The sequence below is a fragment of the Thamnophis elegans genome, chromosome 15, assembly GCF_009769535.1.
Source record: "Thamnophis elegans isolate rThaEle1 chromosome 15, rThaEle1.pri, whole genome shotgun sequence".
Taxonomy (NCBI): domain Eukaryota; kingdom Metazoa; phylum Chordata; class Lepidosauria; order Squamata; family Colubridae; genus Thamnophis; species Thamnophis elegans.
Genome location: NC_045555.1, coordinates 14,752,559 through 14,775,159, shown reverse-complemented (window position 1 = coordinate 14,775,159; position 22,601 = coordinate 14,752,559). Strand labels below are relative to the sequence as shown.

At 42.7% G+C, this 22,601-nt stretch overlaps 1 protein-coding gene across 4 annotated transcripts in view; it reads left to right on the top strand.

The window, feature by feature from the left end:
• DLG5 (discs large MAGUK scaffold protein 5) overlaps positions 1–22,601 on the top strand; it is a 132,795-nt gene that overhangs the window by 47,530 nt on the left and 62,664 nt on the right. For all 4 annotated transcript variants that reach the window (XM_032231790.1, XM_032231789.1, XM_032231788.1 and 1 more), the window contains 2 exons: positions 4,773–4,916; positions 7,723–7,906. In XM_032231790.1, coding sequence (XP_032087681.1) covers positions 4,773–4,916; positions 7,723–7,906 — 328 coding nt within the window. The remainder of the gene's footprint in view (positions 1–4,772; positions 4,917–7,722; positions 7,907–22,601) is intronic.

The window sequence follows — 22,601 nt, the reverse complement described above, 5'->3', positions numbered from 1 at the left end:
AATTCCAGTGGTAATCGCCACACTGGGTGCTATTCCAAAAGCACTGGAATTACATTTAAAACAGTTAAAAATTGACAAAATCACCATCAGTCAAATGCAAAAAGCCGCATTGCTTGGATCCACATGGATATTACGAAAATACGTTACAACGTCCTAGGCCCCTGGGTGGGGCCCAACTAGTAATCAATGCCAAATCTGGTGAAATAACTGGCTGCTGTGATACAATTCTGTTGTTGCGAATAATAATAATCTGAATATATTAATTGAAAGCACAAAAGAATTTAGCCAAGACATTGGTATGCAGTTTGGAATTGACAAATGTTCAACAATGGCAACCAAAGCAGGCAAGGTCATAGAAGATGATGGAAAAGAACTTGAGAATGAAGAAATGATAAAGGCAGTAAAACCAGAAGTTGGCTACAAATACTTGGGGATTTTAGAGGCCTCTGACTTAATGCATAATAAAGTCAAGTATATTTAACTTTAGCCAAGTACATTCGATGAATTTGCAAGATATTAAAGTCCAAATTGAGTGGAGGAAACATCATAAAAGCCATAAATACCTGGGCTATACCTGTGATTCGATACTCTGCAGGTATAATTGACTGGACCCAGATGGAGTTGGACAATTTGGACAGAAAAACAAGAAAGCTTATGACAATGAATCATGCTTTGCACCCTAAAAGTGATGTTGACCGACCAATGATTAAGGAAGTAAATAAAGGAGGCCTTTTAAAGACAACTAAGTCAAAAGATGAATATAAGAAAGAAGTAATTGAGAAGCGAGCTGAAAATTGGAAAAACAAAGCTATGCATAGCCAATACTTGAAAAGTATTGAAGGTAAAGCTGACCAAAAGCTAACTTGGAATTGGTTAAGATCAGGAGCACTGGAAAAAGAAACAGAAGGCTTTATTTTGGCAGCTCAAGAACAAGCCTTAGCCACAAACTGCATGAAGGCAAAAATTCAACATGTTACCACCAACAGCAAATGTCACCTCTGTAATGAGAAAGACGAGACAGTCGACCGCTTGATCAGTGGGTGCAGCAAAATTTCACAAACTGACTATCTACAACACCATGACCGCGTTGCTAAGATCGTTCACTGGAAATTGTGCCAAAAGTTTGGATTTGAATACAGCAAAAACCACTGGGAACATCAAGTTGAGAAGGTTTTAGAGAATGAGAAAGTCAAGATCTTGTGGGACTTCAGAATTCAGACTGACAGGCACTTGGCCCACAACACACCTGACATAACAATCGTTGAAAAGAAAAAAGTATGGTTCATTGACATTGCAATACCTGGAGATGCATGAATTGAAGATAAGCAGCAAGAAAAAATCACAAAGAACCAGGACCTGCAAATTGAAGTTGAGCGACTATAGAAAAAGAAATCGTGTGTTGTCCCGATTGTACTTGGAGCCCTTGGAGCGATACCTAAAGGGCTACCTCGCTATTTGGAAATTTTAAATTTATCAAACTTGAACATTCTGATTCTACAACAGCACAACACAGCCATTCGCTCCTGAGGCTGTGCCCGGTTCTTTGGGAGCCCACTTGCAAGAGAGCAGCCGCCCGGCAACTCCCCTCTTCAGCTGGGCACAGCATTGCTCACCAACTTAGCGGTATCCTGAAGGCACCAAGCAACGCAATCACCTTTGCCTCCCCCCGGTTCCCGCGGCTTGGCACCTTCGGGATATTGTTAGGTTGGTGAGTGGCAATCTGCCTGGCTGGATGTGGGGGGTTGTTCAGGGGGCTTATTTGCAGGGGAGGGCTAATATTTTTGCCCACTAGAAAAATGTGGCATGGCCTTATTATCAGGACATGTCATATTTTGGGGGAAACACAGTAATAAGGTATGTAGATACACAGACAGACTGCCTTTAATATTCTTACAAATAACTCTAGAGGTCAAACATCTTACACACCTTCCTCCTCATATTTTTGCCACAACAAGAATCCTGTGAGGTGAGTTGGGCTGAGAGTTACTGGCCCAAAATCCTCAAATATATTCTTTGTTTAGTAGAGAAAAATAGTCTAACAATCTGTCTGCTAATATGCTTTAGAATAAAATATTCAGGGTAGAAAAAAAATACAGTCATTGGGATCTCAAGCTAAAAATACTTTGTAAAGAGGATTTGGTGGTACTTCAGTCCACTTAATTTCTTTTCTAAGTTGAAATTTCTTCTTTGCTTGTCTAGCAATTTCTCTTGCAAGCCTATTGTGTCTTATTACAAAGACTTGATCTTCAATGGTCATGGATCTTGTTGATTTCGGCAAACTGGTCCTATCCCGCTGCTTACAGTGTTCTTTATTGAAAACTTCACTTGATTTTTCAGTATCCACTACTCCTTATGAACTGGAATTAGGCATTTTGAGGTGGCTTTTATGTCCATCAGGAGAACTTCCACAAAATTAGGAGATTGTTGAGACTGCCTTCAATTTTATTTGCCCAAGCCTGCTTTTCAAATCACTGTCTAATAATTTGCAAATGTTCTGCCAGGTGAATGTTTAAGCCAGTGTTGGTGAACCTTTTCACCACTAAGTGCCAAAACGGGAGCACACACGTGAGGGAGCACTGAAAACCGGAAGAGCAGCTCTCCAGTTTGCATACGCAGGCGTACCACAAACCGGAAGAGCAGCTCCCCGTGCACCGGGAAGCTGAGCTTCTGGTTTCCGGTATGCGCATGTGCGCCGGTCCTCTGGTCTTCCAGTTTCTGGCACACATGTGCACACAAAGACCAGCTGGCCAGCCTGCATGTGTGCGCCAGAAACCAGAAACTCTGCTTCCCGGTGCACATGTGCGTGCCGGGGAGCTGCTCTTCTGGTTTCCAGCGCTCCCAAACGTGCGAAGATCAGCTGCGCTGGAACCCAGAAGAGCAACAGGCAAAGAGATGGCTCCGCATGCCACTTCCAGCACGCATGCCATAGATTCGCCACCATGGGTTTAAGCTTTTGCAAGCCGTGTGTCAATGCCGTGTAGATTAGACAACAGGAGAGTTTTCTGAACACCTCGGAGAAAAACCTTCCTCTCTACAACATTTAGGCCAAACTACACACGATCCAGATTGTGTAAATGTTGTATGGTACAAAATGGAAGGAAACATCATGCTTCTCACTCTAGATACAATTTATAGTGAGAGCAGAATTGGATGACTATCAGAGTTGTGGGTTAGTAGCTTGGCACGTTGACATATCAGCCATCGAGAGTCACATATACATAAACAACATCTATAGACTATGCAAAAAGGGACAACGAACCAGCCCAAAAAAGAACAAAAGACCCAAGCTCCTCTCCACCAGCTATCAGCTCCCAGATCAGCATAGATGAACTCCAAGGTTAACCTCAGACCCCAATCAAGAAACTGCCAAAGAAGCCAACAGCAAACAGCCCAACCAAAGAATCTCTAAGACCGTCCCCACTTACAGAATGGGACAATTCACCGTAGCCAACTCACTGCAAAACAACTCTCCATGGCCATGTCAACATTTGAGAATTCTCTGGGAGACAATTCAACAATTCAATTTAATTATTTAAAACAATTTAAACAAAATATATTTTTTAATTTTGGTCATTCACATTTTATTTTGTTCCTCCTTTGGCATCCTTTGTTTCATGATTCTGTTGGATTATGTCAGGGTTCCAAGTAACACCCCCCAATGAAAGAAGACTCCGAAGCTTGAGTTTCCTCAAAGTTCCATTTTATTTGAGTTGTCGTATTGGCACATCTGGGAAAACCCGAATCTGAAAGTTTCCAGGTTTTCCTCACCCAAATGAAAGTTCAAGTCCCTGCCTAGAACCCACATGTCCATTGCATGGCCCAATCATTCACTGTCCAAAACTGGAGATGCCTCCCAGTCACGCCATCGCAGCTGCAGGGCAAGGTGTCCTTGACTCTCTGAGAAAAGAATGTTATTTTGACTATATATCTCCCACACTCCATATAATCCCCCCTCCCATTTTCCTACAGCAGAAAATGTGGCAGGCCTGAAGGTCCAAAGTAAAAGATGGCTTCTAGGTCTGACAAATTATTTATTTGATATTAGTGTAACAAGTTGACTGCGGTGAGTTATCGTAACTCCTCTCACCAACACTGACAGGGCAAGCCACTAGAATATAAACTGAGAACAAATCCCACCCCACTTTTGGCACTGTTGATGTTACCTAGTTGGGTCATGAAAGGTCTGCAAGAAAACAAGCAGGCTAATGAATAGGTTAACATTAGCAATTAAGGAGAAAGAACAAACTGATTATTACTTGATATGGGAAGGGTTTTATGGATGGTTAGAGAATAAAAAAGGAAATTGGAAATAAAAGGAAAGTTTTAAAAAAGGTTAAAAGAAGAACAGAAAATATATTAAGATAAAAATGAGAAAAAATGACAATAGTATTACTATGATGAGAATAATTATGTTTAATGTTGTTATGGTATTTTTATTGGAAATCATGTTAAGGAAAGGAAGAGTATTATAATGTTTAATTGTTCAATGTACTAACATTTGTGGAAGGATGTTGCACAGAAATATTTATACTCAGATGACACACTGCTTAAGGAAAGATGGAATGTTTATATTTAAAATTTGGAAAAGTAAATAAAAAACTTAAAAAATAAAACAAGCAGGCTCATGTCCCTGAGCTACAAAGATTCTCCTTTATTGTCTGTGGGCTAGATCTGAAAATTGGGGGGAAAGCAGTGATAAATCCCTTCCATACTGTTGACCAAGTGCTCCAAAGACACTTTAGCTTACTCATGTGACCATCTCTTTGTGGTAGGCCTAACCCCAAACCAAACCACGATTACGAAAGATTGAAGATACAGTGTATGAAGGCTATGTCGGATCTACAGTCCCTACAGAACCAGCATACCAAAACGCTAAAGAGATGCGAAGAAGCTGCTAAGGAAGCTGATTTCTATCAGTGAGTAAACATACACAACCTTACTGGATTTTTTTTTCTTATCTTTTGCATTGAATAGGTTCTCCTAGAGTTGGATATTCAGGGGCTTTTAATGCTAGCTTACTTATCCTCAGTCTGTTTGTCTCTAAAATGTCCTAATTCTAACATCGGCGGAGGGAGAATCTACAGAGCATTTGATAGCGGATTAAGGATTAGGGTTATTTTTTTTAATCTCGCAGAGAGAAAATCAGCTTTTGAAAGCTGTTTGAATGCAAACTTCTTTTGCAAAGGGATGGAGCAAGGTCTGTAAAAGTTACTTTCCCCAGGCTTAAAACATGCTTTTATTTCCTTTCGATTGTATGTTTGGGAGACATATTTGTTTTCTGTTTCTGAATCTTTTTTCCCCCCTTGATTGGGGTACAGATGAAAATATTTCCCTGGGACAGTTAGATACAGTAGTCCTTGAATTTCAACCATTCTCCTCCTCCTCCCCCCTCCCAGGATTGCATTGGTGTATCAATGAACACTCAAAAAGCTGAATCTTCATTTGAAAATTTTACTGTTTTTAATGTCCAAATACTTCATGACCCTCAACTTTTTCCTTGCATTTTAGTAGAGAAGGCCAGCAGTATGATTATTTATTCATTCATTCATTCATTAGAAATTGTCAAACAAAAACAAGAAGAAGAATAAAAGAATAAAAAATACAGTGACAGGGACGATAGGCACGTGGTAAGGCGGCCTCCCTCAGTAACCAAGAAAGACACCACTCAACTCCATTTTGCAGAATTAAGAATACTTTTACTGGTCATGAGTAGATAGCAGCTAAGCAAAGCAAGATCTGAGGCGAAAGCGTGCGTAATCATAGATATCAATTTGTGACCCAGCCCTCTCCCCCTGGTAACCCCATCCCATGGTCCAATCCACACATCCCTCGGGTGTCATGTGGGAGACATCTTCAAAAAGCATCATCAGGTTGGTATGCTGGACAGTTGGCTTTGGCGGCAAATCCTCTATCTGCAGCATGCGCAGTAGATGGTGAGAACAACTCCCTTTTAACAATCACTCCTGTACTGGATACTTCCCCACCCAAATACTATGCCCCCCCTCCCTGTTTCAATGGCAGCCGAAAGCAAGCAGTAAAGCAGAGGCTGACAGCATGCTTGTGCGCTTATGCAAAAACTATTGACCATTTAAGTCTGAAGTAAGGGCCATAGAAGTCGATTTGTGATTGAAACTGTGAACATTTGCAGCTGAGACAACTGAGTCAGGTAGGGCATTCCAGACTGTGACAACTCTGTTACAGAATACTGATTTTTTACAGTCACATTTAGAATGATTTACATTAAGTTTAAAGTGGTTGTTAGCGCCCGTATTATTGCGATTAAAACAGAAAAAGTCATTTGCAGGTGAAGCATTACTACGTATAATTTTGTATGCAATACCTATGTCTGACCACAAGCGTTGCTGTTCTAAGTTATTCAAACTGAGAATTTCGAACCTAGTAGCATAAGGAATTCTATTGTGTACAGAGGAGTGCAAGACTTTTCTCGTGAAATACTTCTGAACCCTCTCAATTGTGCTGATGTCAGATATATGGTGGGGATTCCAAACAGTTGAACCATATTCTAAGATTGGTCTAGCATAAGTTTTATAAACTCTAATTAGCAATACAATGTTTCCAGGGGGGGAAAAATCTGCACAAAATTAAATTTACAACTTTTAATGCTTTTTTAGCAATGCTGTTACAGTGAAATTTGGAGCATAGATTGTCAGAGATAAGTACACCTAGGCCTTGACAAAGTGAGGGTCATCTACTAGATCAATACTGCCTAGCTTATGCTTGACTTTCTGATTATGTTTACCAATATGTAAGGCAGAGCATTTATTGATTGAAATTTGAAGTTGCCAAATAAATCAGGGGTCCCCAACCTTTTGGACCTCAGAAATCACTAAATTCATAATTTTAAATCCCACGGACCACTAATATGATCTGCTTAATGGCCGTCTGGGTGGGTGTCACTAGGTAGTCATGTGACTGGGTGGGTGTGGTCAAACCGATGTCACTCACATTGAGGGCTGCCTTGCCGGCCCCTACTTGCCCCTGTCGTCCCAGTCACTCCTCACCTGCCCACCCTGGCTCTGTAAGGCCCCAATGGGAAGCAGTTGCTGGAGCTAAGCAACAACCATGAGAAAGAGTTGGCAAAACAGTTGGCTCAGTTCAAATTGGATCTGACCGAGAAGGAGGCTCAGCAGGAGCACCTCACTGAGGACTACGAGCATAGGCTTTCCAAGCAGAGGGAAGACCTGCAGGAGTGCAAGGCCAGGTACCGACACCTGGAGGCTCACTGGGCTGAGATGGTCAGCCAGTTCCAGGCCATGATGCAGTCCCACTGGAACAAGGCCCTCCGGCTCTTCGCCACCAGTGGCACTTCTCTCCAGCCTTCACCCAAAGCCCCACACCAGGAGGCTGAAGCAGAACCCAAATCAGAATTTCTGCCCCCTCTGACCCACACAAAAAGACCCCAAAGGGGGAGACTCTCTGCAGCAACACAAGCGTTCATTGCTTGTATCTGTCCCAGGAGCCATAGTTTGACGACTCCTGGTTTAGTGCAATATAAAAAATGCAAATAATTTCCCTGCGGATCACCAAAACTTTCTCGTGGACCATCAGTGGTCTATGGGTCACCAGTTGGTGACCTCTGGAATAGATGACCATTTGAGACGATTGCTCTTTAACTATCTCCTTGAAAAGTCACTTTTAATTTCTAGGCACAAGGGATCATTTCATTTTGGCCTTACTTGTGTGCCTTTCTCTTCTGGCCAGTACGTTACACAGCCGTCTGCTGAGTGACCAGTCCCAGCTGAAGGAGGACCTGGACACTTTAAAAAGGAAAAACAGCCAGTTTGTACGAGAGCACAATCACCTCCAGCAGTTGTGTGAGGAAATGAAGAGGCTTCACGAAGATGATCAGAAGGAGATAACAAACCTACGCAGCCAACAACAGCAGGTATTTCTTTCCCTGTTTTTTTTTAAGGTATAGCTACTCCTCGACTTGCAACAGTTCATTTAGTGACTGCTTGAAGTTACCACGGCACTGACAAATGCGAGATATGGCCGTTTTTCACATGATCATTGCATCATCCCCGTGGTCACGTGGACAGAAATTGGACGCTTGGCGACTGGTTCATATTTATGACGGTTGCATGTAATTCCCTTTTGATACCTTCTGACAAGCAAAGTCAGTGGGGAAGCCAGATTCACTTAGCGACCGCATCACTAACTTAACAACCGTAGCGATTCACTTAACGAGTGTGGCAAAAAAACTCACTCAACCAGTGTCTCGATTAACAACAGAAATGTTGGGCTCTGTTGTCATAAGTCTAGGACTGCTGTAGTTTCCATAGGAAAGGTGGTGGGGTTTTTTTCACAATTAAAATATGTATTAATGCATTAGTAGCGCTTTTCATTTAATTAGCGTATTGGTTGCATTTATTGCTGATGGCTTTTCGGCTATGCTTTTTGCAGAATTTAGGCACCGTGGTTGAAATTTTTTCTAAGGCAGATCTAAGCAATTTAGTGTTTCTATTTATAAACTTTCTGGTTTTTCAGCTTTGCAATCAGCTTGAAGATAATTTATTCCAAAAGCAGTTTTCTGATATTAATTAGATCACACTAGGATGTTCTATAGTAGCTCAGTGGCTGAGCTTGTCGATCAGAAATGTCTGCAGTTCGGCAGTTTGAATCTTTAGTGCCACATAACGGAGTGAGCTCCTGTTACTGTCCCAGCTTCTGCCAACCTAGCAGTTAGAAAGCATGTAAAAAATGCAAGTAGAAAAATAGGAGCCACCTTTGGTGGGAAAGTAACAGTGTTTCGTGCGCCTTCAGCGTTCAGTCATGCTGGCCACATGACCATGGAGATATCTTCAGACAGCTCTTTGGCTTTGAAACAGAGATGAGCACCGCCCCCTAGAGTCAGGAATGACTAGCACATATGTATGAGGGGAACCTTTACCTTTACCTTAGAGTGTTCTATAGTTCGGTCTTTAATCTGCTTGTTTCTATACCGAATTTCGGTTGTGCATCAATGCATGCAGCTCTGTCTTCTCAGTCTGTAAGGAATTCTTCTAGGATTCAGTTTCTGGAAATCCACTCTGGATTTCTTTCTCTTGTACCTGATTCTCACCGCCTTACTTAGAGGATAATTGATGAATTTTCAGCTCCCTTGAATCTTCTTGGCCAAACCAACAAGAAGTTGCCAAATGGTTAAATGAGAGAAATCGAACCAATGATGTCCTTATCTACCATATTTTTTGGAGTATAAAATGCACCATTTTTCCTCAAAAAAGAGGCTGAAAATCTGGGTGCGTCTTTATACGCCGAATACAGCATTTTTTGCCTCCCGAAGCCCCGCTCCCTTCACCAAAATGGCTGTGCGTACCCTTATGGAGACTTTCATAGAGTTCCTGGGGGCTGAGGAGGGCAGAAATGAGCCTAAAACGGGCCTTTTTTTGCCCCCCCCTCTATAAGCCTCCATAGGGCTATGCATGCAATTTTTTTGACAAAAAATGGGCCAGTTTTCGCGAAAAACAGGGTGTTTTTTGCTCGTTTTTGCCCCCCTCCTCCCCGGAGCCCTCTGCAAGCCATGGAAAACAGGCTGTTTTGGGGAGGTTTGCAGAAGGCAAAAACTTTTTTTTACCTTTTGGAAAGCTCTTTAACAGGTTGATGAGAATTACATTGATCAAGTGCTGTGCCAGCAGAAACACCTACCTGTCTATCCCTTTATCTACCTACCTAGCTAACTACTGTCTCTCTCTCCCTATCTATCTACTGTATTTCTCTCTCTGTCTCTCTCTGTCTCTCTCTTTCTCTCTCTATCCGTCTACCTACCTACCTACACACACACTCTCCCTCCCTCCCTACTGTTTTTTTCTCTCTCTATTTCTCTCTCTCTATCCCTTTATGTAACTAACTAACTAACTAACTAACTAACTAACTAACTAACTACTATCTCTCTCTCCCTACCTACCTACTGTATTTCTCTCTCTTTCTCTCCCTCTCTATCCCTCTATCTACCTAACTACTTTTTTAAAAAAAAATTGCCTCTTCAAAACCTTGGTGCGTCTTATACTCCAGTGCATCTTATACTCCGAAAAATACAGTAAGTAGTTCAAACTGATGAGCTCTCTTTTCTACATTAATTGAAACAGAATAACAGAGTTGGAAGGGGCCGGTGGAGGTCTTCTAGTCCAATCCCCTGCTGAAACAGAGGACTCTACACCTCTGATGGCGAACCTGTGGCACCTATTCATTGGCCTGTTGGGCCAGTTGTTTGCTCTCCCCAGGCTTCTCCTGAAGTCTGGGAAGGGCAAAAAACAGCCCAATTTGTTTGGGAAGTTTGTTTCCCAACATCTCGTTGGGCCGTTTTTCTCCCTCCCCAGGCTCCAGAGGCATTCCTGAAGCCTAGGGAGGATGAAAATTCCTCCCCCACATGGGGGTCACTCACACATGTGCAGTGTGGGGGGGGTGGTTGCTCACTCATACACCAGGGGGTTTGCTCACGCATGTGCAGGTGGGGGGGGTCACTTGCACATGCACATGTGTGCAATAGCTTGCGCACACACAGTTTTGGCACACTTAGAAAAAGGTTAGCCATCACTGCTCTACACCATCCAGTCAAATGGTTGTCCAGTCTATTTTTGAATAACTCCAGTAAAGTGATAAATCTGTGTAGAGATGGACACAGACTATTTAGTTGAAACGAACCTGGTATTTCATGCTACATTCAGACCGTTGTCAATAAATTAATCCATCTTATTTTCAGTACAAAGTAATTTTGCAAAGTAAATTTTTCAGTAAAAACACACACACACCCCTCCTTTATATAGTAAGCCATCCTGCATTGCAAGGAAACCAACAACTTAAGAGTGACATGAAAATCTAAATTTAACACAATTCCACTTTATTAAAGGGATTTGCAGATGGTCAATCATAGGAATTGAGCACATCTTCAGATTAGGATGAGTTGTTTTTTTTCCCCCAGAAGTCATTGCATTGGCAGAACATCTGTAATCTCAGAGGATTGTCCTGATGGATTTAGCTCTTTCTCTGGGACTCATCCAGCTGTTGTTTATGCCATAATTCTTTTGCAAGTTTCAAGCCATTCCTAAAGACCTCAGTGTCCCTATTTTCTATTCTGGCAGCCTGAAGTTTCCTGTTGCTTCTATTTTTAGATTTCTAGGTAGTCCAGTTTTTTCCACGCAGTTACTTTTATTTGTATTTTTGCGACTTCTCGCTGTTGTCCATTTATCTGCCTCCTGTTTCGCATTCATCATCCCTTCATCTTCTAAAACAGGGGTGTCAAACACAAGGCCCGCAGGCTGGATCTGGCCCATGTGACTATCCTGGAAAATGTAAGGGGCCGGCTCGCGTTGCATGCCAGCAATTTGGGGAATGGTGTCAAGCTGGCCACTCCCACCTAGTTTGTTAGAATATTCATGACTGGGAGAGACATGGTAACAAGTCAGCCAATGAATAAGCATAGCAACTAAGTCAGCCAGTTGGAGCTGAGACACATTAAAGCCTGGGCGTGGTTTAGCCCTACAGCTCTGTGCTGTGCTGAGAATTGAAACTGAAACTAGTCTTGTCTGTATTAAGCACTGTGCTGGAAACAAAGCTACTCTGTCTGCTCTGAACTCTGAGAACAAACTATTCTCTCCTACTTGTGTTCTGCTTGTAACTTCTACCACGTTGAAATAACCTACTATTGGTATTGTACATTTATTCATCTGTTATTATGTATATAAAGAAGTTAATGAATCCAGCTAAATCAGTTATTTGTGTGTGCTTTCTGGATTTGATTTTTCTGCAACAAACTCTAACACAGTTTGCCACGCCCACCCAGTCAACCATGCCCAGTGAGTGGAGCTGGCAACGCTCACCCAGTTGGCTACACCCACCCAGTCAGCCAAACCACCCCCCAAGGTCAACCACAGCCCTGATACAGCCCTCAATGAAATTGAGTTTGACACCCCTGCTTTAAATTACCAGCCCTGCATTTAAATTGCATTAAAAGTTATTGATGTATATAATCACTAAATAAATGTATCACAGCAATATGGTTTGTGAGTGCAAGAATTAAGATAAACTGTAAAATTCACTAATAACTACAGTGAGCCATTGACTTACGACCACAATTGAACCCAAAATTTGGGCATTGGCATTGGTTAAGCGAGTTTTGCCCCGTATTATGACTTTTCTAGACACGTTTGTTAAGGGAATCACTACAGTTGTTAAATTAGTAAGTGAAACTGGCTTCCCCCGCTGACTTTGCTTGTCAGAAGGTAACAAAAAGGAGGTCACATCACCCCCGGGACACTGCAACCGTCATAAATACAAGTCAGCAGTTGCCAAGCATCCAAATGTAAATCACATGACCCTGGGGACGCTACCATGGTCATAAGTGCAAAAAATGGCCATGTCACTTTTTAAAGTTGTAACTTTGAAAGGCCACTAATTTAATTAGTTGTAAGTCGAGGACTACCTGTATGGTATGGAAGATTCACCAATTGCCCTCTCGTATTTTCTTTGCTTCCTATAAACATTTAACGTGAATCTTACTGTATTTTTTGCTCCATAAGACACCCTTTTTTGTCTCCCAAAGGTGGGTGGAAATGTCTGTGCGTCTTATGGAGTGAATATTGCCACAGCCCCGCCAACTTGCCAACCCCTACCCTTTGGGCATTTTTGGCCTCCGTTCATCCTGATTTCAGCCTCCGCCCCCTCTCCTTTTCAGCTTCCACACATCCCATTTTTGGCCTCTGCGCTTCCTGTTTTTGACCTCCATGTGTCCTGTTGTTGGCCTCCATGTGCCCCATTGTTGGCCTCCGCATGTCCTGGTTTTGGCCTCCACGCACCCCATTTTCGGCCTCTGCAGGTTGCGCAGAGGCTGAAAACGGAGCACGTGGAGGCCGAAAATGGGAGTGCATCTTATGGTCAGATGCGTCTTATGGAGCAAAAAATACAGTAATTAATTTGGAGACATCGAGAAGCTCCAGTTGAGGCAAAATGCAGAAGCCCACTTGGGTTTGTGCACATGTGTCACCTCCCCCGCAGAGCTGTGTTGATTGCTGATTTGGTTTCGGATGCAAGCCCTTCATGGCTTGGGACCAGATTGTCTGAGGGACCATCTCTTGCCGGTCACATCCACCTGACCCGCTAGAGCGGGGAGACAAGGAATGTTGTAGATCCCGTCCCCTAAGGAAGTAGATCTGGTGAGACCCAGAAGAAGGGCCTTCTCCGTGGTGGCTCCCTCTCTAGAATATCATCTCTTTGGAAATTTGTCCGGCTCCCACTGACACTCTTTCGTAAGCCACTGAAGACCTGTTTTTCCCAGTGGGCCCAAGGAACCCACAGTTGGATGGAGCCCATTAAACAATTGATTTGAGTGTTTTGTCGCCGAGGTAGGGTCGGGTGTGTGTGTTTATTTATTTATTATTATACTACAATTGTATCACAGCGGCCAGTTGTTTCACCGGATTTGGCATTGGTTACTAGTCGGGCCCCACCCAGGGGCCTAGGACGTTGTAACGTATTTTCGTAATATGCGTGCAGATCCAAGCAGTGCGGCTTTTTGCATTTGACTGATGGTGATTTTGTCAATTTTTAACTGTTTTAAATGTAATTCCAGTGCTTTTGGAATAGCACCCAGTGTGCCAATTACCACTGGAATTACCGTTCGGAATTATAACAAAACTGAACGAAGGATGCCTGAAATTATGGCTGTTGCAGCACCCCCATGTCACCTAGGGTGTAGGATATAACCAGACTAAGCCCGAGGGACAACTTCCTTCGAGGCCTTCCTGTCCTCTACCATCCCCCGTAGTCAATTTAAGCTCACGCCAACTTCTTCAGTGACTCCATCCAGCCACCTCATTCTCTGTCGTCCCCTTCTTTTGCCTTCCATCTTTCCCAGCATGAGGCTCTTCTCCAGGGAGTCCTTCCTTCTCATTAGGTAGACAAAGTATTTGAGTTTCCTCTTCAGGATCTGGCCTTCTAAAGAGCAGTCAGGGTTGATCTCCTCTAGGACTGACTGGTTTCATCACCTTGCAGTCCATGGGACTCACAGAAGTCTTCTCTAGCACCAGAGTTCAAAGGCCTCCATTCTTTGGTGCTCAACCTTTCTTATGGCCCAACCTTCACAGCCATACATGGCAACTGGGAAAACCATAGCCTTGACTATACGCACTTTTGTTGGCAGGGTGATGCTTTTTAGTATGCTGTCCAGATTTGCCATAGCTTTCCTCCCCTGGAGCAAGCGTCTTTTAATTTCTTGGCTGCAGTCCCCCTCTGTGGTGATCTTTGAGCCCAGGAAAATAAAATCTGCCACTACCTCCATTCCCATCCCATCTATTTGCCAGGAATTAAGAGGCCGGATGCCATGATCTTAGTTACATGGACTTACAGTAGTTCTAGTAGTTCAAATGTTAATGTCCACTCTACTGAGCCATTCAAGGACAGGGTGGTCTATGTTGAAAAAAGCAGACATTGGCCAGTGTAAGCTCTTGATGGACACTTGGACACAATGTGGTGGATATTTTGTTGAGGAGCATTACAGTCACACTGAGGGATAGAGACCACACCCCACTTAAACCATGAGTCCTGACAGACACCATGTTGGGTAAGGATCTTGTTCAGAGTTGACCAATGCTGGCGAGGAAGGTCAAAACCTGGCACCTTTTGTGTAGGGTCATCTGTGTAACTTCCTGTATCTGGGCGTTCAGCAGCCCACTTGGCTTTCCACTTGTGTCTTTATCCGTTGCCATGTATTTAGAGAGCCAGGAGTTCTGCCAAGATGTCAGCTGCCAACTGTCGTTAACTGCCATTTCTTCAATGTAGTCTGGCTCCCAGTTGTTGCTAGTTATTTGGTTCACACTACCATGCTATCCAGGGTGCATCACGAGGAGGCGAACTAGCATCCCACCCCTCTTATATATAAATATAAGAAAAAGATTTACGTTTAAGTCTTTTAAAACCTGTTTAAAGATTTATGTTTAATAAAGCTATTAAAAATATACAAAATAAAATATTTTTATAAAATAAAATATAAACCAAGCTGTGGTGGAACAGTGATTAGAATGCAGTATTGCAGCTAATTCTGTAACTGCCAGCAGTTCGATTCTGACCAGCCAAAGCTTGGCTCAGCCTTACATTCTTCCGAGGTCAGTAAAATGAGGACCCAGATTTTGGGGTGGGGGGGCATGATGCTGACTCTGCAAACCGCTTAGAGAGGGCTGTGAAGCACTGTGAAGCAGTATATAAGTCTAAGTGCTATTGCTATTGCTAAATATAGAAAAGTATACAAATATAAAATATTTGTTGATGAGTTTAAAATACCCAGCTAGTAAAATAGCCGCAAGTCATTCTGACTCAGGCATTATTACCAAGCTATATATTTCTTACTCAGTTCCAGGTGACTAAGAGAAACAGGGTTTTATTTTTTTATGTACATACGAAAGTTGGAATTCTAACTCGGTTTGAGGAAAAAGGGAGTACACCAAAAGAAAACCCATTCCTTGGCTAAGATGCTGAGCTTATCGATCAGAAAGGTTGGCAGTTTGAATCCCTAGCACTGCGTAACAGAGTGAGCTCCCATTACTTATCCCAGCTTCTGCCAACCTAACAGTTCAAAAGCATGTAAAAATGCAAGTAGAAAAATAGGAACCACTTTTGGTGGGAAGGTAACAGCGTTCCGGGCGCCTTTGGCATTTAGTCATGTTGGCCACATGACCACAGAGTCGTCTTTGGACAGCTCTGGCTCTTCGGCTTAGAAACAGAGATGAGCACTGCCCCCTAGAGTCGAGAATGGCTAGCACATAATGTGCGAGGGGAATCTTTACCTTTGCCTTATATAACGTGGGGGATTATAGAGAGGGACAGACGTTCTTCTTATTCTCCTCCCAAAATAAGATTTACTAGTGTCACTGTGCATGCAGGCTCAGCAATTTTTTTCAAACAGGAAGGTACAGGAAGCAATAAATTGGTATTTTCTCATAGCCTGACCCCTTTAGAAGCTGCAGCTGTTGCAGAATTTTATGGCTCCGTTTTAGCATGGAAGGCTGCTTTAACTGTGTGAGGAGGAAACACAGGAGGGATATAAATAAATGTATGTATAAAGCAAGCAAACAAGCCAGTCGTTTGTGCTGCTTAACCATTTGCTTCTATAGCCACTTCAAAGAGAAAAGAGCTTGACCAGTGCAGGAAATATATACCACATATGGAAAACAAGCAAGGCAAGGAAAAAGGGTACCGTGTAAAACCAAAAAAAACCCCGCTTGCCTGAAACTTACACACAGTTCAGGAATGTCTCTCCCAGTCCTGACCTCCTCCATTTTTGATCCGTTAAGTCTCAAAATAACTTGCTCTTTAACCAAATTCAAGCAAGAATGCTTTCCATATACACAATACATCACACAGCAAGGCAAGCACCAACGCATAATTTTCAGGGTGGTATAAATGTTTACAAACGCTGCAGATCAATTGGTATATAAAGAAAGAGGAAGTTAGAAATAAAATAGCTTTCTTTCTTTTTCTTTCTTTCTCTCTCTCTCTCTTTGCTACCTCCTTTTCTTTCTTCCTTTCCTTTCAACTTTCCTTTCATCTTTTCTTTCCTCCCTCCCACCCTCTTCCTTCCTTCTCCCCCTTTTTTCCTTTCTTTTCCCTTTCTTTTCTTTTCCGTCCTTCCTCTCCCTTCCTTCCTTCCTACCTTCTCCCTTTCCTTTTCCTCTTCCTTTCATTTTTGTAAAAAGCATTTATAAACGATGAATTATATGCCATAAGATAGATAAGATTCTTCTATGATGATTTATTAACTATAATAATTAACAACACTGTGGAGACCTTAGCAAGATTGTTAGGAATATAATCTAACGGTTGGGTTGGCAATATATAAATCATGTAACAATGTTGTACCTGTTTCTTTAAAACATACTGTAAAATGTGATTGGTTGCTGTTTTCCTCAATTGGCCATAAGAGGGAGCCAGAATGACTGTTAGCTCTCTCTGTTCTTAGATGCTGGGCTGATCTGAGTGCCATGAGCTATTATTGTAAGTTTTGCAACTGTTAGCAAACTTTGTGTACCGGACTGATTATATGATACTGGACTATGTTATTTGGATTATCCCTTAACTGAATGACATTGATGACTGACTGTCTTATCCGTGTATGACTTGGACTGTTTGATGGACTCTGATACCTCTATTTCCATGAAAGAAAAAGCCTATTTAAACTGCAGTGTCTCTGTATGCTGGTTTGTGTGTTCTCCAACACAACTCTCACAATGTTTCTCTGAACGTACTCGCTCTCCCAATGGGGAGCTTACCTAACAAAAATAATGTAATGCTCTGTGCCATTGTCTGCCAATGCACACATAGCTTGAATCCTGCCATTCCAGCAACCTTATCTTTTTTATTAACCTTTTATAAATTTGATTTCAACATTGAAACAAACTTATTTTCTCCTTGTCGTTGAAGGTTTTGTGGATATTCAAACCATTGTAGGATTAACAAGTTCTGGTTTTATATGGCACCAATTCCACTGTACCCAATGAACACCTGCATTTTATAATGTACATACAGGTAGAGCTATGGCCAATAATTGGGCCCCAATTTCTGCTGTTAAGTGAGTTTTGCCCCATTTTACAACCTTGCTTGCCACAGTTGTTAAGTGAATCACTGCAGTTGATAAGTTAGTAACCCAGTTCTCAAGTGCATCTGGCTTCAACAAGGACTCTGCTTGCCAGAAGGTCACCAAAGGGGATCACAGGGATGCTGCAACCATCATAAGTATGAACCAGTTGGCAAGCATCTGAATTTTGATCACATGATCATGGGAATACTACAATGGTTGTTAACTATGGTCCTAAGTCACTTTCTTCAGTTCCGTGGGAACTTTGAATGCTGACTAAATAAACTGTTGTTACAGTCGGGACCTACCTGTATTGTTCACCTGTTGTAATGCAATAAAACAATCCATGGGCGTAACTACTGTGGTGTTAGTTACTATCGGTTTTGTTTCCTTAAAATAGGACACATCTCTTGGTTGCTTTTCAAGAAAACAAGGGAGCAGGCAGTTATTGTGGCCCAGCAGCCGCCAGTGGAGCTGGTGGCAGACTCAGACGATCTGGAGGTTGGGGAGGAACCTAGGCCAGTCCTGGAGCCTGGGGAAGACTCTGACGGGTGCTCTGTGTTGGAGGCAGAGATAGAGCCAGGGCTGCTGCCTGACATTTATCAGCTACTTTCAGAGTCGGAGATCAGTGCGGCAGAAGAACAGCTGGAGCCTGTTCCAGATGCACTAATGCACAGGGCTGTCAGGAGAGGAAAACAACTGAGGACAAGGTGCTGACTCAGGAAGAAAGGCACATGTGGATGCCGAACGGCCCCTCCCTGGCTGGTGGAATAAATAGAAGCAAAAAGGGGAGTGGGGGTTATAGGAGACAACTTTTAGGATCTCTTTCGGAAGATTTGCTCATTGTGGTTTGTGTCTCAGAGACTGTTTGAGAGTTTAATTTACAGTTTTGCAGCTGGGAGGCTCTCGGCCTGGCAATTATCCAAGGAACTGATAAGGTCTGTTACTGCAATTAACCCTTTGAAGGATTATTGCTGGATTTTTCTGGATTCACAGTAGCTAAATAAAGAAGAGTTTTTCGGGACAAGGAGTCTGTTTCTTGGTTCTGCTAAGGCTGGGTCAGAACAGCAGTGAAGTAGACCCTCGGATACTTGGCAGATACTCTGAAACTTGTTCCAACAGGCCTGCAATGAGGTCGCTTGGAAGGACAGATCCTTTGGCTCAAATTACTTCCTCCAACAGAGATGCCCATTGATTTTTCTATCTGTCTGCTCTTTCTGCCTACGAGCTTCCTGTTTCCATGGGGGTAGCCTTTGGCCTCGCCGAGATTTATTTGCTCTCTCTTTCTCGTCAGCGAGTTGAATGGGGAAACTCCTTCTCCGCTTTTGTCCCTCCGATTTTTTGTGGACTCCTGTTGACCGTTCTTCTGTATCCTCCTGCCTTTTGTCTTTCTTGAAAGAGCAAAAGTAGTATGGTCTCCTTCGATCAGATTTGACTCCCGGAGATGTCCTTAAGTCACCCTGCTTGATTTCCTGGCAAAGGTACAGGAGCAGATTATAGGTAGCCCTTGGCTGAACAACCGTTCATGAGTGACCATGTAAGGGTTCCAAAAAACACCCCCAACAAAATAAAATTCCGAGGCTTGTATTTCCTCGAAGTTTCGCTTTATTAGAGATGTCACGTTGACACATCTGGGAAAACCTGAATCTGAAAGCTTCCAGGTTTTTCCACCTAGTTGAAAGTTCAGGACCCTGCCCCGGCACCCACATGTCCATCACATAGTCCAATCTTCCACTGCCACAATGACAGATTCCACCCATTCAGTTCTGGCCAGGTGCAGAGACAAAGATGACCTTTTTTTTTTTTTTAGCAATAGCAGTAGACTTATATACCGCTTCATAGGGCTTTCAGCCCTCTCTAAGCGGTTTACAGAGAGTCAGCATATTGCCCCCAACAATCCGGGTCCTCCGGACCTTGACTTTCAGAGAAAGAATGTTGTTATGGCTACACATCACCCAACTCCGTATAATCCCCCCTCCTTCTATTTTCCCACAGTAGAAAGTGTGGCAGGCTTGAAATAAAAAAAAAATGGCTTGCAGGTCTGACAGACCGTTCATAGTTACAACGGCACTGGAAAAAAGGTGACTTAGTTTTTCACAGTTACGACTTTTGCAGGATCCTCATGGCCATGCAATTGAATTTCAGATGCTTGGCCAGTGGTTTATACTTATGACCTTTGCTGTGATCCCCTTTTGCGGCCTTCTAACAAACGAAGGTAATGGGGAAGCCAGATTCTTTTAGCAACCAGGTTACAGACTGCAGCAACTCACTTAACAAATGTCTCACTTAACAACAACAAAAAACAACTCAACTGGAGTCATAAGTTGAAGACTACCTGTATTTTCCTAGGATTTTTCTTTTCTTTCTTTTTCTTAACTCCCCAATCAAAGCTGCAGCCCTGGGGTTCCCGAACCCCTGCGAACCCCCAGCAACCCACCCATGTATGTGTGTAGAGATTCAGAGTGTTTATTACAAAGATCAGTACAATTAAAAAAAATACTCAAAACAATATCTAATTAAACATTCTGGAATAAAATAATAACAAATAACAAAAACTATGTTACTAATAAAGGAGAATATTTGTAGCTGTGGGTTGACATAAAGCGTCCTTGGCGTTCTCCAAGCTTCCTTGTTTTCTTGCAGACTTTTCACCACCCAACTAAGTAACATCATCAGTGCTAGTAAGGAGCGTGGTTTGCTGTCAGTTTATATTCTGGTGGCTTGCCCTGTTAGTTTTGGTGGGTTTGCTCCTAGAGATTCTTTGATTGGGCTATTTGCTGTTGGCTTCTTTGGCAGTTTCTTGATTGGAGTATTGTTTACCTGATTGCTGGTTTGAGATTAACCTTGGAGTTCATCTATGCTGCTCTGGGTGCTGGTGGCAGGTGGAGAGGTGCTTGAGTCTTTTTTATTCCCTGGTTGATTGTCACTTTTTCATACTGTAGTCCAGTGATGGCTAACCTTTTTGTTGTTGGTTGCCAAAAATGCGATCACACGTGCACAATCGTGCATGTGCCTGCCGGCATCCATAATGCAAAGCACAACCCCACATTCGCATGTGTGCACAATCCCCCCATGCTCCCCACCATACATGGCACACTGCTCACCTCCAAGCTGAACTTAGTATTTTCTCTGGGTGGCCAGTAGACGCTGCTTTCGCCCTCCCCAGACTCTAGGAAAGCCTCCGGAGCCTGAAAAACGGGCCCAAAATTGGCTTTCCAGAGCCCTTTTGAAGTGGGAGGCTTTCCTGAAACCTGGGCAGGGTGAAAACGCCCCCAACCCCCACCCTGGAGGCCCTCTGGAAGCCGGAAATGGATCATTTCTGAACTTCTGGTAGCCCCTGTTTTTCGACCTCCCCAGGCTCCGGAGGCTTTCCTGGAGCCTGGGGAGAGTGAAAACAGCTTCCCCTAGCCCTTTGGAAAACCGAAAATCAGCTGGCTGGTATGCACATGTACGCTGGAGCTGACGGCAGCAGATATGGCTCCGTGTGCCACCTGTGGCACACATGCCATAGGTTCACCATCACAGCTGTAGTGTATAGATGTCATGTCTAGGTGTCTAATGATGGCTGATTTGTCAGAGTGCCAGGCTTCTGGAAATTCCCCAGCATTTTTGGATTTGGCTTGGTCTAGTATGGTCATATTTCATGAAATCTGTGTCAAAAACTTACATTTGGCAGCCTAACTATCAATTGCACGTAAACAAGAGCACGGCTTAAAATATAATACAATATTAATCCTTAAATCATGGTAGCCTATAATTTATAGGTGCCAAAATACAACAGGGTGATAATATCAAAAGATTTGGTGCATTAATTGTATAACATGGTTATAATAGATTATGTAACAGGTTCTGGTGACTCTTTAGTGCTGCTGTGCAAAATCTACATATGTGTGCACACACAATCAAGTTTAGGTAATTACTACCACTTATAATGACACTGAATGTCACTATAAGAGAAAATGTAGAAGAGAAAAGAATTAGGTTGGACATCATCAGGCTTCATCCAATTTTTGCCTTGTGGATACACCTATGTTACAACTTGGTCCTTGGTTAGAATGCAGTATTGTAGGCTGACTCTGCCCACTGCAAGGAGTTTAATCCTGACTGATTCAAGGTTGACTCAGCCTTCCATCCTTATGAAGTTGGTAAAATGAAGATCCAGATTGCTTCGGGACAAAAGGTTGACTCTGTAAACCACTTAGAGAGGGGTGTAAAAGCACTGTGAAGCAGTATGTAAGTCTAAATACTATTGGTATTGCTATGGTCTGTTGAGGAGACAGCTACTCATGGCTTCAGCAGAAGGTAAGTAGCCTATGATGTTTGAACCTAAATCTAAGTCTAAAATTCCTTTTATTCTATAACGTGTGATGTCCCCTATTGATGAAAAACATCATTAATATTCTTTATTATTCTTTGGAAACCCTGAAAATTACAGTAACTTCAAGGAATGTAAGTACCGTATTTGTTGGACTATAAGACGCACCGGAGTATAAATTGCATCATGATTTTGAAGAGGTAATTTTAAAAAAAAAAAGTTTTTGCACTCTGCAGGCCTCCCAAACCCTCTGCATGCCTCATTTTTTGCAAAAGAAAAAAAAAGGCATGCAGAGCTTTGGAAGCCTTATAGAGTGCTCCTGGGGGCTAGGGGGCAAAAAAATAAAAAACGGCACTCCCCAGCCCCCAGGAGCACTTTGCAAGCCTCCCAAACCCTCTGCACGTCCACTTTTGCAAAGGGGGCAGGGTTTTGGTAGGCAAAAAATGCTGTATTCAGTGTATAAGAGACGCACCCAGATTTTCACCCTGTTTTTTGAGGAAAAAAGAATGCGTCTTATACTCCGAAAAATCCAGTAAGATAAATACAGGTAGTCCTCAACTTACGGCCACAATTGAGCCCAACATTTCCATTGCTAAGCGAGACTCTTGTTTAGTGAATTTTGACTCATTTTATGACTTTTCTTGCCACAGCTGTTAAATGAACCACTGCAGTTGATAAATTAGTAACACGATCATTAAGTGAATC